This window comes from Temnothorax nylanderi, unplaced genomic scaffold (assembly GCF_030848795.1).
Source record: "Temnothorax nylanderi isolate EJ_2023f unplaced genomic scaffold, tnyl_v1.0 TNYL_tig0011_pilon, whole genome shotgun sequence".
Taxonomy (NCBI): Eukaryota; Metazoa; Arthropoda; class Insecta; order Hymenoptera; family Formicidae; genus Temnothorax; species Temnothorax nylanderi.
The window spans coordinates 2290386-2307079 of record NW_027249073.1 but is presented as its reverse complement, the minus strand read 5'-3'; the positions used below and the strand labels follow the sequence as shown (position 1 = coordinate 2307079).

General features: G+C 35.0%; 2 protein-coding genes across 4 annotated transcripts; one reads left to right on the top strand and one right to left on the bottom strand.

Moving 5' to 3' along the window:
- Nucleotides 1-15: 15 nt before the first annotated feature.
- Nucleotides 16-4264, top strand: L(2)37cd (general transcription factor IIIC subunit l(2)37Cd). The gene is given in 8 exon segments (XM_071697338.1): nucleotides 16-261; nucleotides 1350-1505; nucleotides 1581-2157; nucleotides 2233-2808; nucleotides 2902-3110; nucleotides 3626-3809; nucleotides 3883-3962; nucleotides 3965-4264. Coding segments are annotated over 8 exon segments (1998 nt in total). The 5' UTR covers nucleotides 16-117; the 3' UTR covers nucleotides 4037-4264.
- LOC139767740 (uncharacterized) lies at nucleotides 4214-15185 on the bottom strand. Of its 3 annotated transcripts, none has more exons than XM_071697344.1 (6): nucleotides 14855-15185; nucleotides 11221-12105; nucleotides 7384-7733; nucleotides 6510-6670; nucleotides 5556-5740; nucleotides 4214-4834 (listed from the first exon to the last, which is right to left on the bottom strand). In XM_071697344.1, exons 2-6 carry the CDS (start codon nucleotides 11314-11316, stop codon nucleotides 4541-4543), a joined length of 1086 nt encoding a protein of 361 aa, XP_071553445.1. In that variant the 5' UTR covers nucleotides 11317-12105; nucleotides 14855-15185; the 3' UTR covers nucleotides 4214-4540. The 3 variants fall into 3 exon arrangements, with proteins under 3 accessions (XP_071553445.1, XP_071553444.1, XP_071553446.1); XM_071697343.1 differs by having other exon boundaries at nucleotides 14931-15185; XM_071697345.1 differs by lacking the exon at nucleotides 14855-15185 and adding an exon at nucleotides 14220-14318.
- Between the last annotated feature and the right edge of the window lie 1509 nt (nucleotides 15186-16694).

Sequence of the window (16694 nt, the reverse complement as noted above, 5' to 3'; positions counted from 1 at the left end):
GATGTCAACAATAGAGCTGAAACAAATAGGGACTTGTTGTCGATAGGTTATGAGGAATAACGCTCTTGGAAAGAGCGTGATTTGAAAACTTGTTGTATTTATTATAAGCGAAGCAATATGATGAGCGAAGTCAGTGATCCAAGTGACACCGAGATGTCCGATAAACAGGACGACAAGGATCCGGACTTCAACGCGGAGGATTATTGTCGTGAAATCGACAGCGACGATTCCTTCGCCGAATCGCTGGACAACAATATTAACGTACGTCGAAATGCTTCAATATATTTACTTTAATCCTGCCGTTTTAAATTTGGATAAAAACATACTTGTTCGATTCCATTTTGTTTGAGAATAAAGGACTCGAAAGGCAAAGATCGTTGCGCGATACTGAAAGAAATAGCTGAGTGTTGAAAGCGACGTGTTTTTGAAGGTTAGAAAATCTGTCGTACCGGTCGAGTAAAATTCAGTAAAACGAGCGTGCGTCACGATCGAATTATAGCGCGAAATAAAATATGAAATAATATGACGTTTTTATAGCAGAATATATTTCATGAAAACTGACGGTGGGGAAGAGTAAAACATTTGTCCTTTGTATATTAATAATCTATTTCCTGAAATAGAACTTTTTGTGTAATTTTTTCCTCCTACGCTTAAAATAAAATATAACTATCATATAATATTGTTTGCATAATAAGTATATACTTTTCTCCCTTCTTTCCTTTTTCTTTCTTTCCCATATATAAAGTTTAATTTTAAAGAGTTAAATAAATGTAATCGAATAGATGCATTATTTCATGCAAAATTATTTTTCCAAGACCTACGTATCTGATAAAAAATTATAAATATATCTCTTACTTTTTTTTACGAAGGATTACATTTTGTTGATTTACTCCTCACATTCTATATTGCAAACTTGTTTACAATTCTATGAGTTTGTGATTTATGAGATATTTAGGCCGCGACCTATACCTTATATTCAACCCAAACACGATAGGTCGCGACGATGTAAACAGTTGCGACCTCGCTTGGGTCAGGTCTCTTTCGCGTGCCCTGACCTAAATTAGGCCACATGACGTAACGCGTGTAAACGCAGGTGACCTAAAGATCGCCTAAAGTGCAGAGAGTGTACCAATAGATACTAATAGATAATTTTTACTTATATTTGACCCAAAAGTATCATAGGTCTACATGGTGTAAACGTTTTGTTTAGAAGCCTATTTTAGGTCAGGGTATAGGTCAGGTCGCGATCAGGTCGCACGGTGTAAACTAGGCCATATCAATTATATGTAGATTATATAATATATATATATATATATATATATATATAGAATCTTTTTGTCTTATTGTAGATAAAGGAAAATAATCCACAAGATGGCAAAGATGCAGGCCCAGTAATTTCTGGACACAGATTTGACAAGAAACTAATATGTATTAAATATCCAGGAAATGTAGTCAACGCCGATAAAGCTATTGAAACGTTGGGTGGCATTAGTGCCATTTCTATGGTATGATAAAATAATGAATACTATATCCAATTAGTTTAATTACATTATCTAACTCTATATCTGATTGTTTAACAGACTGTAGACGTTCCTAACAGAAGATTAGAACTGCGGTTCAGACCTGACGACGGTTACAGCAAGCCTACTTGCGGGGATAGACATAGTACAAACGGTTTCTTACTTAGAGTTAGAGTAAAAAAGAATAAGGTAACACAAGTCAAAAGTGCTACGGTGGAGCTTGTAAAACCAACATCTATGGACATTACAAACTCGGAAGCTACTACTTCTCGCGTTAGTAAAGATCTTCATACATCCCATTCAAACAATGAACAGATTAATGCAACATTTAATATCACAAGAGAAAGAGACAATTATGAAAGCGATATTAGTGTCGATAATGATTTGACCAGCCAGGAAGAAGACCGCGATCTTGACTTTACGCATTGTAGCGAAGAAGCAGCTGAGAAAAAATATACTGTAGATAACGATGATAAAAACTTGTATGATACATGCGTAGACAAGAATCCATCGAGAAATAAAACAAACACATTTGCTTTTGACAACAATAAGTATGAAAATTTATCTCAAGAGACAGACTATGAAGTACCATACTTGAAAATATTGGGAAGAATAGAGACTGAATTCAAATTTACCAGTATGTTGTATACAAATTATGTACGACGTTATCTCTATATTAATTTTTCTCATATTAATATCCTTCCTTTTTTAGATTTATCTGATTTTCAATACTTACCAATGACACAGAACAGGTCGAATCCAAAGAAATTGGAATGCATATACAGCTTGATTTATCCAACGGGCATTCCGCTTTACTCTTGGTTAAAAAACGATGTACCTTACTTCCTACCACCAGCTGTCTTCAGCAGAATGGACACTGTACAACAATATATACCGAAAACCGAAATAGATTCAAATCCGGATAATGTAATTGGTAAAAACAAAAAATCTCAAGCAGGCTTTCCCAATTACATATACTTTTCCACGTCTGAAGTACCCGCCGCGGCGCCGAAAGGCATTGAGTCTGCTATGAGGGTGAAGTTTCTTCAAAACACGCACTTAGAGCAAGTACGCCAGCTCTTCGAGGAGCGTCCAATTTGGTCAAAAAACGCCATTATGTACAAGACACAATTTACAGCCGAACAGTTGAAAATATTATTGCCATCTGTAGCATATTATTTTATGACTGGACCGTGGAGAATTATGTGGGTGAAATTGGGCTACGATCCAAGAAAGGATATTAATGCAAGAAAATATCAGACACTGGATTATAGATTAAAAGCTATGCGTAAGTTACATTATTTTTGACTGTCAAAGATATCTGAAGTATCTTTATTTAACATAAAAAATATTCTATAAAATTAATTTTTGTGATCCGTAGATGGATTAGGTTCAACTGTCAGATGTAAAAGAAATTATTCAAATTATACGTTACCCTATAAATCAGCGCCTGTTTCCAAACAGAAACCTGCAGTACTTACTGCCACGTTGAGTCAGAAGCAAAATTTGAAGAAAGAGCGGCATTTATATGAGAATGTGTACATATACCAGGAAGGTATGGTACCTCCTTCCCGACAAATGTTTTATCAGGTTTGTCAATAGTTTTCTCTACAAAAATAGTATGTTATGAGGGTATTAATTGTAAAATAACATAATAAGACAACTAAAGGCACAAAAGATTCGAATAAATTATATGATTGAATAGTTGAAAGCAAAAATATTCTATTTACCAGTCAGGTTTAACAGATAAAACTGTCCGAATATAACTTTTAAATATAACGTTCATACTCAAACGATCTGGAGATAATCTAAAATATAGTCCTGAAATTCATAAAATTCGATCTGTTCAATTGAGCCCGATACACACTATCGGTCCGATCAAATATTCTTTCATTGTTTATACTTTATAATGTACGTATTTACATTATGAGTAACGCTCAAATTTTGGTCCGGTCTCGCTCCAGCAACGATTCGAAACAATAAACAATGAAAGAATATTTGATCAGACTGTGAGCGAAGCATGAGTGGACCGATAGTGTGTATCGGACCTTACATTGATTCCGAGCACTATTATAAATTGTTACCTCCACTCATTATGTTATTAGTATTGCGACGTCCTGGTAGGAGAAATACAGGAAATGCTAGCAAAGCTTCCTGATCCTTTACCTGATACAAGATGTCACGAGAAGAGAGGATGGCTACCAACTGGTTTTGACGTACAGTGCAGAGAAATTTTAAATAAACAAGTGCGGGCTGTTTTGAGAAAGAGGATGAACATTCCTGAGGACCGTACGTGTCGATTTTAGTTTGCTAAAAATAAAATTATTTATTTATTGAGGATAAACTCATATTTTTATTACAGATCCAACGTCGCTTCCACGGAAACGAAAACGTGGATTGAAATTAAAATATAATAAACTGATTAATAAAAGAACACAACAATAAAGAATATAACAAATTCTACAGAAATTCAGGCAAATGTTACTTCTACTTCAAAATTAAAGGAACAAGATTAATAATGAAGATTGCAGAGCTCGAATCCAAGTGATGAAAATTATAATTATGTAAAATAAGAAATTTTGATTACATATTTGCAATCAAGTTTCTGTTTGCTTCTGTGAAAATATTAAAATGTAACATTCTAATACTTAACATTTGTTCACGAAGCATTGGATATAAGAATATGTTACAGATATATTTATATAACGTATATTAAAATAAATATAAAGTACAATTATCCTCAACTAATAGTCATAGAATTTCTTCGTATTACACGTAGACCTATATACATTGTCTACTCGACTGTACACAGCTGCGAATCATAATGAATGAATATCTACATATTCAATCTGAGAATTGAGGTGTGAAGGCATACATGGCGTCTGTGAACTTCATCTTCATCTTTTCTCATGCCAAAAAGTAATTTGCCTAATAACACCCTACGTTAGGTACATCATCGCTTCAAACTTCGAAAAAAAAAAAAAGAAATGGCAAAAGCACAGATGATTTTGTCGCTTAATCTAAAGATGCGCTAATACTTCGACAGCTACCGGTGGCGTTTGATCGCCACTGAGGATAACCGGTTCGGATTCAGTTTGGACAATTCTAACAAGATTTGCGTCCTTCTTCGAGGATACTAAAGTGATATTAGGCGCGACATTGGATTCGGCACAATAACTTGGCGGTCGACTCTCCCTTGCTGTACCAGGAGTCACGATACTTCCCGCATTTGACCTGTAAGTCGGTGGCGGCGACGACGTAGGCTGCAATCGGTCCAATAACAACAACCGAAGTCTATACTCTTGCATACTAGCCTGTAATAAAGTATTCATATACGAAATGTTCAAAAATCACTAAATGGTTTTTTAATAATAACAGATCCTTTGAATGATTAAAAATTGATTTTTTTTCTTAGCAAAAGTATCGAAATTTAATTTCAATCTTCAAATAATTTGTAATATACTTTAATTAAGTAAATTAAATTATATTAACGCTAGAACAATTCCAAGTGGGTCAAAATGATCCATTTGACATTTTTAAATAATTTAAATAAGAATTACTCATTTTTAAAACATCTTCTGTTTCCTTGACTTTATTGAAATTTTTATTGAAATTACATAGATAATTAATTTTATTAATTTGTTTTCTCTTTTTCTCTTCTCTAAGATTTCTTTAGTAGAAATAAATATAAATTACTCTTCGGTAGTTCTAGTGTTAATTTATAATATATATCTTTATTAAGTAATTAAGCAAATTAAAATTCTTTTTAAAATCTACCTGAGATTAACTGAAGAACATAGTTTTGTTAAGTATTTATCTTCTGAAATGGAGTTCATGAAAAGCCTCTCTTTCTCTCTCTTTCTCTCTATCTCAATAACTTGTAACTCAAAAATTACAATTACTCGACATTCTGGCTGAGAAAAACTTGACTTAGATGATAAATCTACTCTTAAATCGCTTATGAAAGCGATTGTGTTATTTAGTACAATATAACCAAATAAATTTTTAATAAAACGTTGCTTTATAAATATATACCTGATAGCTCGGTGGCGGCGTTCTAAATTGGAATTCCGGATAAATCATAGCGGCGTATGGATGTATCGGTCTCGCCGGGGGTATTCTACCGGAAATGCTTGTGAAGCCGAATAAGCTGCCGCAATAATCTTGATTAGTTAATCGCCATGCCACTGCACTCACCAATACCAAAAGCACTCCTATACCTGTAACAAAAAATGCATACTATAATTATAATACAAACAAAACGACCTACAATCTTCATTTGTCACTTTATAATGGTCTAAATAACTGAGACACAAGTTACTCTTTACGTAAAAATAAGAAAGAAAATAGATTCCAATAGGTATTATTCCTTTAGTCAAAAGGGAGCGGCGTCTGTTCGTTTGTCTATTCCTCTATTTGTTCCTCGAGCCATTATTCCCTCGATCTCACGGTTTTCGCGTGTGGAAGTGTATAACATCAATCTCTGTAAGTGGCGTTCCCTCAGTGTGAGAAGCATTCTAAGCGGGTCGCAGCTTACATGCCCACGTTTAGAAAGTAACTGTTGCGAGCTCGAGTTTCCCTATTCTCTCCTCTCTCTTCCTCGATCTTGCTGTGCGCCACGTGCAGTTGATCGCTATGACAATCTACATGTTACGTCTTATTCTTCAGTCTCCGATTACAGGTTTCAAGAATTTCTTATAATTCCGTAATTTAAAAAATTCATTTCTCTTGTGAATATACTGGTAAATGAAGTATTTATATCGCTCTTCCATAATTCTTTTTCTACAAACAAATTGTTTGAATTTCAGAAACAATAAATCGTCAAATCAGCCGAATAAAACGACAAATATACATGCTTTTTTCATCACATAATTCACATTAAATATCGTAGTCTCTTTTTCAAAAACTTAGTTATTATCGACGCTTAACTGCTAGACTTTATTTTATTAACATCGACGATAACGAATAAGAAAAATTACGTTTATTTACCGGACATAAATATTCCCAAAAGGTGATCACGACCAGAGGCTTTAAGAGCACCAAGGAGAGTGCCTGCACCGGCGCAGACTAGACCTACGAAGCCGACACCCAATATGGACCAGCGTACTGGCGGGGAACCCAAACCGCAACACTGTTTTGGTACTGTGTCCCTGCAATGCAAAACAAATTGAACGATACATGTTCGTTGAATAACCGTGACATATACTCTCGTGACAATTATATGATCGCGATTGCTATATTGTTACAGCGTAGCATCAACCGTGAAGCTATATAGTTATATAGCTCTTAAATGATATGTACATTGGTCACGATGTCATGAAATTCAAACGAGGAATTCGAACAAATTATGTGATCAAACTATTCGAATGACATGAAACTTTTGTTTAACTAGATGCCAATAACAATTCTTCTAGATTTTTATCTCTTAAACATCCAACGTTTCCTGAACTATTATTTCATTCAGCTACGCGCCATTCTAATAACTTGTAATCACATACCAATAAAAATTAAAATTTAAAGTAAAGTTAACTAAATATTGGACAATAACAGTTAAAATGTGGATTATTGAATCTCGTATAAAATTTACAAAAAAAAACGCATGAAATGTTTATGACAAAATTATCTGAATTTTTTACTTGTTTATAATCTTTTGCAAAGTAGATAAAAATGTAAGCAAAATATAGACAAATTGTGGATTCCAGAATATAAAGAAATGCATTTAAGGATGTTTATGACAAAATTTAGTTTTTTTCAAAAAAAAAATTATAAACAAATTGTAGATAATCAAATCCCGTATAAATTTCTTGAAAATTCGCATTTCAGAGGTATTTTCCCTATCCGAGAAACAAATATCGAGGCTCACCTGCCGAAAGCAGACACGCTAGCAGGTACAGGGAATGGTAAACCGAGGCTGAGGCCTCTGAGGCTCAAATGCGGGGGCGGGGGGTGAAGGAAACCTCTGGCGGGTGGTACCAGCGGCACTCCCAGTGCGGTTGATGCCGTCTGGCAACCTGGCGTGGCGGCGGGATACGTCGGTATGGAGCAAGATCTCAGAGCGCGACGATGCTGTCTGCGTATTCGTCGCTCTCGTCTACGCGCGTCTCGAATACCGCTGGGAATCTCCTCGGTCTGGCTCGCCGGAGCCCCACTCTGAAGCCCCAGCTCTGTCTGCGCCTCCGTCGAGGTAAAAGACCGACCACCGTCTCGTGCCTCCTAAAATGTAAACGAGCTGTGAATTTGAGCGGCTCGACTCGATCTAGTCGCGACGTGACTTTATTACGAATTGTCAACTTTTTGTCGTCAGACTTTAAAATACGAATAAAATCGCGTGGAATATAAAATATATTCCATGTAAAATTATAAAAGTATATATGTGACGAATTATATTAAGATTTTATCATTCTCTTAAGTATATCTAATGATGAGACATTTACGTAGAAAATTTTAATATTCCTGTTTCTAATATAAATTTTTTAATGTAAAAAATGCATTTTTATTAAAAAACAATACGTATTAACGATCCTGATATTATTCTAAAATAAAATATTTTTGAATCCTACTATAGTTTTTTTTTTACAAACTATATATAAGTCACTGTAGAAAACAAAATACAATAAAAACAATAAATATTCTATTTTTATCAAAAAAAGTAAAATAATATAATTTAATATTGAAATAAATTATAATATTATACGTTAAATACATTTAATATTCAAAAATAAGAATTTTATTGAAAATTATTAAAATAGAAAAAGAACGAGAAACCTTTTATTTTATTAAATTATTATTTTACGTAATTTAATCATCGTTCTACGAAAAATTTATTGTGAAACTCTGATAGGGGCGATATTTTTCGCAATAAATACTCCGCCGTGCTTTAGAAAGATATTTATCAATATTATTATTATTAAATTGATTATCAATTTAATTGTGTAAATTTATTATCCCAGCTTCAGCTCGGGATTGCGTTTCAAGACCGACATATAATCGACACGTAGTCTATTGAACAGAAAATCATATACAAATTTACGCAAAAATATTATTTAGTAGATTCCCGACCGATTATCGCATACTTTTTAGCTGGTTGAACAAAAAACAGTATTTTTTGTAACTATAATTATTCGTAACTTATGATAATATGATAGATTTTAAAACCAAATATATAGTCGAACATAGCAAAAAAAAACATTATAAAAGTCGGTTTGGTACTTCAAATCGTAATTTTGAAGGATTCTTTTATTTCAAGGATTTTGATGCGCCACAACCTCGCATGTCCAGGTGTGAAACTGATCATTTTATCGGTTTCACACATCAGTTGTTGAGAGTTCAAGAGAATAAAATATAAAAAGTTTCTCGTTTTTTATTTTAATAATCTTCAATAAAATTCTTATTTAGTTAAATGTATTTAACGTATAATATTATAATTTATTTAAATATTAAATTGTATTATTTTAATTTTACTTACATTATTCTAACTTTATTTCAAATAGTTCCTGATACGTCAAACAAATAGTTCTGGTTAAAGCAAATTACTTCAGGAGAAACATCTTATGTGAGACACAGCACCTTTATCTTACGAGAGTTTACTTAACAGTCTTTATCAGATTTCAAGAGATTTGCAGTTCTGCACGAGTTCTAAAGAAAGTTCTGCTTTTTAAAAGCAAAAGATATTGATTAAATAAAGATGAGTTTTGTGAACTTATTTAAACAAAGGCAAGTTATGCACTTATTTATACATTTTATAAAGCGTTCTAACGATAAATTCTTCTTAAAATAATTGTAGTATTCTTTTTAAAATAATTTTTATCGCTTGTGAAAGGATCGTATTTCTGAATACAGTGGTGAGATGCTTGATTTCCAAGAGTTATTTTAAAATACACTGAAATCGATCAGCGCTTTACTTTTATATCCGTATATAGATACGTATTTTCCTCGCGCGAAAAAAATTATTCAAAAAATAAAAAGGATTATTTATCGTTAAAACTCCTTAAAGATGTGATAAGCTTAAAACTGTATAAGAAATATTTTATAATACACCGAAATCTTAAAAATTGATCAGTCTTACTCATGCATAAATAAAAGCGCCGAAAAGTTATTTAAAAATAAAAGAAAACATTTACCGTCAAAACTTTTCATAAAATGTTATGATAAACTCGGAATTACACAAGAACCATTTTATAATAAGTAAAACTGTAAAATTGTAGAAGATACATAATTTTCTTATGTCGGTATATTTAAGAGCGCTTGGGTGTGTACTCATCTCTGTTAAAATTTAACCAATATTTCTTACTATAAAACAGAAGTCTTTCTAGAACTCACGTAAAACTACAAATTTCATGAAATTTAACGAAAAATATTAATCTAACTCCCGTAAGACAAAGCCAAACGCTGTTTCAGTTTATCTTGAAGCGATGTCCTGCTTTAATAGCCAGAACCATTTGTTTAATCTATCAAGAACTATAGAACTATTTGAAATAAAGCAAGAATCCCCAATTAAGTTAGTTTAATTCAGTAATTTAATTAAGTTAGTTAAGTTAATTAGGTAGTTAATTTTAATTAAGTTAGTTTAATAAAAAATGATTCCAAGTTTCTGCGTCAGCTCCTTACACGACATATTTCCTGCAACAATTAACTTTTCTTTTTCTTTGTCTACTTCAAATCAAGGCTACGAATAAAGGAGAGATTTGACATCAATATATCGGAAATATATCTCTCGATACGGAAGGTTGAACAAGAGTATTTTGAAAAAACGAGATAAAATGCTGTTCTTGTTTATGTTTCGTTGCATCTTTGGTGCTCGTTTCAAGTTGGTTTTTATCGATACTTTCATCGTTACGGACCTTTCATCGTTTTTATTGACATTTCATCATATTTATTCACATTTTATAACTATATAGTGTGCAGTTCATACTTATAGTAGAGTGTACAGTTTCAGTGTGCTTTTATTTTTTACATAAACTTTCAAAATAAAATCGGAAAAAACCGGGAGCTATATTAATTTTATCTTAATTATTAGTCTGAGAATAAATTTCTTTGCTGTAATAAACGCTGAAAAAATATTAAATAACATTTTTTTTACACATACACCAATTTTTAATTTTTGATAGAATTTTATTCGAATTTGTTAACATAATTTTTCTGTTGTTTGAGTTTTTGCAAGTTTTTATTAGAATTATTTTATGAATAATATTATCATACATTTAAGCGTTAAAATTTTAAATTCCAAATTTTTGAAAACTTTCAATTTATTGCAATAAGAAAAAAAAAACAAAGCTTAAGCCCTCTTTAAACGATTCTTTGTACATAAAAACACGATATATAAAATTATAAATACGAACAATATTCTATTCTAAAATCTGTGATGCGAATTATAAATGTGAATTTTAAAGTTACTTATAGATTAATATAAATAATCTAATTTAATTATAACGGAATTATTACGTATAACTGAATCAGAAAACTCGTTTGACATTTGCGTGGTATACTCCGCTCTGCGTAAAGACTGTACGTACAATTTCTAGACATTTAAACGTGTCCATAAATCATGTTATACAGCTCGGAACGCGCAGAAAGCCACTTTCTTTTAAATAAAGACAATCCGGACATTTTCAAGGGTACCCTTAATTCCTCTCAAAGATTTCGGTCATTCGACTGGCTGCGCGCGTGACACGTCGAGAGAGGAAACGAAACGAAACGGTACCTGTGTTTGGTCTGCGCTGCTCCTGGCATTATCCACAGCGGCACCGTCGACGGCGACGACGCTCACGGGTCTCGGGTCGGACGGGGCCTCGGCCATCGTACGATCCTGAGCATCGGTCCCCGCAGTCGTCGCGACTTCTCCGAAGACACTTCTCCGTCTCGCAATATATGATATCTCGCCTGGATCGTCCTCGTCTTATTCCTCCTTAGGCACCTCTGATTTTTTTTTTTGTGATTTCCTCTTCTCTTGCACTCATCCGTCTTACATTAATCTGCGTCTCGTCACGATTCGATGTGAAACGGTTCACTCGCTTGATTTTTTTACCCTCTGTTTCCTCTGTTCAAGTCACCGACACACAACTTGGCTTGATGACGTTAATACTCGAAGGTGAAACGTCGAGGGTCCTTCCTATTTCTTTATCTCCCTCTCCTCTTCTCTATCACCGATAAACGCTAGGTGCACAATTGGAGAACGTCAGGTATGGCAATTCCGTGAAACGGATATGAACACAATGGTAACGCACTCGGCGCCGTTATCGTCTATTGAACTGGCCGGCCATACGGCAAACCGGTCCGTCACGAAACTAGATCCTTTCTCCGCGCCGAATATCACCGCGCGTGTTAACGCACTCTTAACACAGCCTCCGGTTCCACAGTATTCCGCTAACTCGCATGGGAGCGGCATCGCGCGAGGATAACGTGTTAGTTCTTGCCATTACGGCGTAAATCTCTTGTAACGCGGCCAAGCGCACGTCCCTTCTCAGCCGACTACCATCTGATCCGCGGCGATGTTGATCCCGCACGGTCTAAAAACCAAAGCTCTCTGCTTTTTCATTACTCTACGCGACACGGCCATCCTTCAGGATCCTGGTCTTAAGTGTCTCGGCTGTGAGAAAAAAAAAATTCTGTTAGACACAGACGTTTGGTTTGCCATAAATTGATTCGCTTGAGAATCCACATGAGAGAGAGTGATTTCAAAGTGCTCGTTTAAAAGGGTTCAGAGTCATTTAAACTCATCACAAAATTTACTAATTTCTAATTTAAAAAAAAAATCATTTTTTAACGCAAGTAAATAGAGAAACGTGCCATATATGATCAGGCTGGATCTTTGGGCCTAATAATATTTTTGCACGAATTTGTACATGCCTGCCGAGAAATTTCGACGTTATAATATAAAATCATTTTAAAATAAAGATATTTTGTTTTTACATGATTTTCAAAAATAAAACTTACCCGGACCTCCAATTATTACAAAAATTTTAATATGGCTCTCTTGACAAAAAAGTTAGGGATTCCTAATTTATATATGTTTTTCAGCTCATCGAATTACGCGTTAATTAATGTCGATCTTGAAACGCAGATTAAAACTGGAATAATACAATCACATTGAGAATCAATTTAATGATAATGATGCTAATAAGCATCTTTAGAACCATTGCGAGAGATTTATTGCAAAAAATATTTTTTATCCTCAATATTTTTCGACTTTATTTTTTATAGCGTAACACAATTTATTTCTAAAATTTGGATTCTTTTTTAAATGGCAAAATTTCAATTTGACAAAGATTGTCTTTTATTACATTCTGCTCCCCGTATAGATTTAATACAAATATTGCATACTGCATAATAATAATATTGTACAACACTACGCTTTCCCTTTTCAAATTCCTGTAACGATAAGTATAAACAATGGAAACATATAGAACCTATGTATATAGTTATTAACTTATTTATTGTGTCATTTACCTTGTAATCGTAAAATATGAGAATTACATTTCGTAACTTAATAACTGCTTAATAATAAATACATCATAATTAAAAAAAGAAACGAATTATCTCTATTCTTTTCAACTTGGGACAGTATATAAAACTTTTGAACTCAACAATAATACAATGGCATGTACAATTACTCCGCGATGTGTCATCCAATTCAAAAGACTTGAAAGCAAAAATTATAGGTGCCGTTATGACATCAAATGGAAAGTGATTTTTTAATATAATCCAACATGAAACATTTGTAATATTAAAATCGTAAAATGTCTTTTAATTAAAAAAGCTGATTTGAAGGAAAAGACAAGCTTATATAAGGTAAAAAGTTTCAGTATTTTATTTTAAAAATACGAAAGAGATAATTATAATTAATCAAAAAAATAATTAATTAAAGTTGCGAGCAAATTGTTTGCAAAATATCAAAATTATCTTTATTTTAGACTATTGTACTTTTGTTCACATCCAAATGTATGTCCATCTGCAGTAAAAGAGACCGTAATATTTTCTTATTCCTAGAATTTTTAAACCTATTTCTTTCTAAGCAATCTGTATTTTTAATTTATTTTTCACGTAAAATTACCCTCTCGTTACGAGCAGTCTGTACATCTCGATATTTATTGGCTAAAGATCTCGTAGCTAAACGATTCCAATTTTCGTATAATTTTAAGTGCGAAGAAATCAACAAAAATACTTGTATTTTCCATTTAAATTAGTTTATCATGATCCGTTTTAATTTTTTTTTTGTAAAATTTGAAAGATCGAAAAGTAGCCAATCGAATTATGAATTATGAATCACGATCGCTCGACAAAAGATAAATATGCCACTAGGCTCTTCCGCCAAGCTTTTTATGTCCGAAAAGAAAAAAGAAAGTATCTTCTTCACAAAGAAAACACGTGTCTTACATTTCGCGTTTAGTGACGCACTTTAAACAGAATCAAATCGGTTCCGGACAATTGCGACACGCGTCTCTTTGTCAGAACTACTTTCTACTCTACTCAAAATTACTCTCTCCCCACCCACGCATAATTTCTCTCCCACAATAACCCTTAACAATGTAACTGTAAAAAACTTATTGTTTCAATAATCGATTATCGATTTAAGTGAATTTACTGTTTCAACAAACAAACAAAAACAGTGTTTCCAGCCTGACAAATATAATCGGCGTGCAATTCACTGAATTGAAAAAGGTATCTATACAAAATTTACACAGAAATATTTTTAGAAGCTACCAAGATCCAGTCCGATCGAAGACGGCATCTTCTCTATTTAATCGCGTTATTCTTTTCCCCGTACGGTTCGCTCTGTCTCTCGACAGTCTCGACGATCACCTGCAACCCGCATACATCTTAAATGACACGTTTAAATCGCGGATTAAAAAGCACGGTGCGAGAAAGCATCGTTCCCCCTTCTCCACCCGCGTATACATCGGCCATCGCGTATGTACGATATACAAGGAGAAAATTTTCCCAAAAAAAACCTGCATCTCTCTTTCTCTCTTTCCGCGCCGTTGCGAGAGACACCGTCTCTCAGCACACTTCCAGCATGGCGAGAATATATGCGCGAGTTGCCATCGAGACACGTCTGTAAACCGCATACGTTCGAATCAACAACTTCAGAGTGTCTTGCGATCTCGCGAGCGAGCCAAACCGATCCGCCGCGGAAAGAAGGTGCTCCCGCGTAACGTACGTTCGCGACAACAAACGGTAAATCAGGCCTACGAGAGAAAGAGAGAGAGAGCCTTTTAACCGCGATTGGGGTCGTGGCAGATTTCCCAACGGACCCCGCGGTCTCGCGTTCGAAAAAAAGAGAGAGAGAAAGAGAGAGAGAGAGAGAGAGAGAGAGAGAGAGAGAAAAAAGCGATTACTCGCGGGGGACGATGCTCCTTCGCGTGTCACTGTAAACTGCTGGAAACGGCGCGTCGCACTCGCCGAAACACTCACTGAACGGATCCGATCGCGCGGGCTTCCGCGCTCCGATCTCCTTTGTGCCGTCCGTCCGATCGATCTGCACGGGAGCGTCCAATCCAAGTCGCGCGTTATCTCTCAGTTATCTGTCAGCGGAGCGAACGCGAGCGAGGAACACTCCGCGCCGGGGATAGCGGCTCTACTGATTTGAGTGACTCCGAACTCACTTCGCTCCGAGTGCTCCGACCGACTCCCGTTGCCGAACCAGACGAGACGTGTATGTCGCGTATGGCGCGCGACGCGCGACTGTGTGGGTGGTGGGTGCGCGCGCCGCGCGGCCGCCGAGCCGAGCCGAGGCGAGCCGAGTCGAGCCGAGCGCCAATCACGTTCGGGTCTCTCCGGCGCGACAAGGACGGCAAGCGATAACTGCCGAGCGCGCGAGAGGGACGGAAAAGCGAACGCGCAATGGTGCCGACTTGCCGAGGGAGAGATGTTAATGCTAGGAACTACCGAGGCGGTCGAGATGATAATCTCTTTTGAAAAATTACTTGAATTTGTAGCGATGTGTTTTCTGAGATCTTCCGGGAATCTCGTTATACATAAAGATACAAATGATTGAATCGATCAATTTATACTTCCCTCCTTCGTCCTTCCCTTTTTTCATGCATCTGTGTAACTTATAAAGATAAAGAATTAATCGTATCTCCAGTTTTTGTCAAAATGGAGCATATTTTACTAATGTACTTAAATGGTAGAAATTAATCGTCGATTGCGTTAAAAGAAATGACTGAAAATTGAATGTCGTATAAAATAAAAAGAAAATTTTGTAATTAAAATTTTATAACTTTTCGGATCTTTCAGTGAATTTTAGGTTGGCCTCTCGCGCTCTCGAAATGATATAAAGATCTAATTGTGCAATTAAAAGATCTCTAAAGATTGTTTTCCTCCGCGTAAAAGGTTCAATCGTGTTTTCTTTGACAAAGGATATTACTTAATGTGTTAATCTCTCTCTCTCTCTCTCTCTCTCTCTCTCTCTCTCTCTCTCTCTCTCTCTCTCTCTCGGAGATACCTTTAATTCGGAGATATCGCTGTTCGAAATATTTTTATTGTCCAACTACTCGAGATCGTTACGTATGCATGTACGTCGGGATATCTTTTACTTTTTTCGAAAAATTGAAATTTTGTCGATCTCGACACCACTGCGGCACTACGAACGAGAGAAAGGGGACGATCGACGATCGTTGGAGGGAGAGAGAACGAAAGGTGAATACAAAGAACGACGGAACGAAAGACGGAATGGAAGCTAGGCGCGTTTTTAACTAACGAACGGGCCCCGTCCACGAATCCCTCCAGATTCATCTCGTCGAACGCCTTTATTGTGGTCGGCATTCCCCGCATTTAGGGACACAGAGTAGCGTAGAATCGATGTTGCACGAGATGAGTCTGAAGCACCGTCGATTTGTCTCTTTTGTCGCGCTTGAACGTAGCGATTAAAAAAAAAGCTTATAGTAAGCTTGATTAAATCGGCCTGATGACTTTGTCACGTCATCTTCTTTTGCTTGAAGTTTTGTTCGTCAAAATAACGCTTGTCCATATTTTTTTTAAATTTAATTAATATTTTTTTATTAAAATTTAGTTAATATTACTCGAGATTTCTTTAAATTATTTATAAAACATTGAAATATATTATTGGAGTATTATATTATCGAATATTATTTAAGAAATATATTTCGAAATATATAAATAGATTTCTCGAATATAATATTCGACAATATAATACTCGAATAATATATTTCAATA

Excerpts from the sequence above, each read along its gene's own strand:
- LOC139767740 (XM_071697344.1), bottom strand. The coding sequence starts at position 11,316 with ATGGCCGAGGCCCCGTCCGACCCGAGACCCGTGAGCGTCGTCGCCGTC. Across the intron at positions 7,734-11,220 it reads GCAGCGCAGACCAAACACAG|GAGGCACGAGACGGTGGTCG; the intron begins GTACCGTTTCGT and ends TTTACATTTTAG. Across the intron at positions 6,671-7,383 it reads AGCGTGTCTGCTTTCGGCAG|GGACACAGTACCAAAACAGT; the intron begins GTGAGCCTCGAT and ends TTTGCATTGCAG.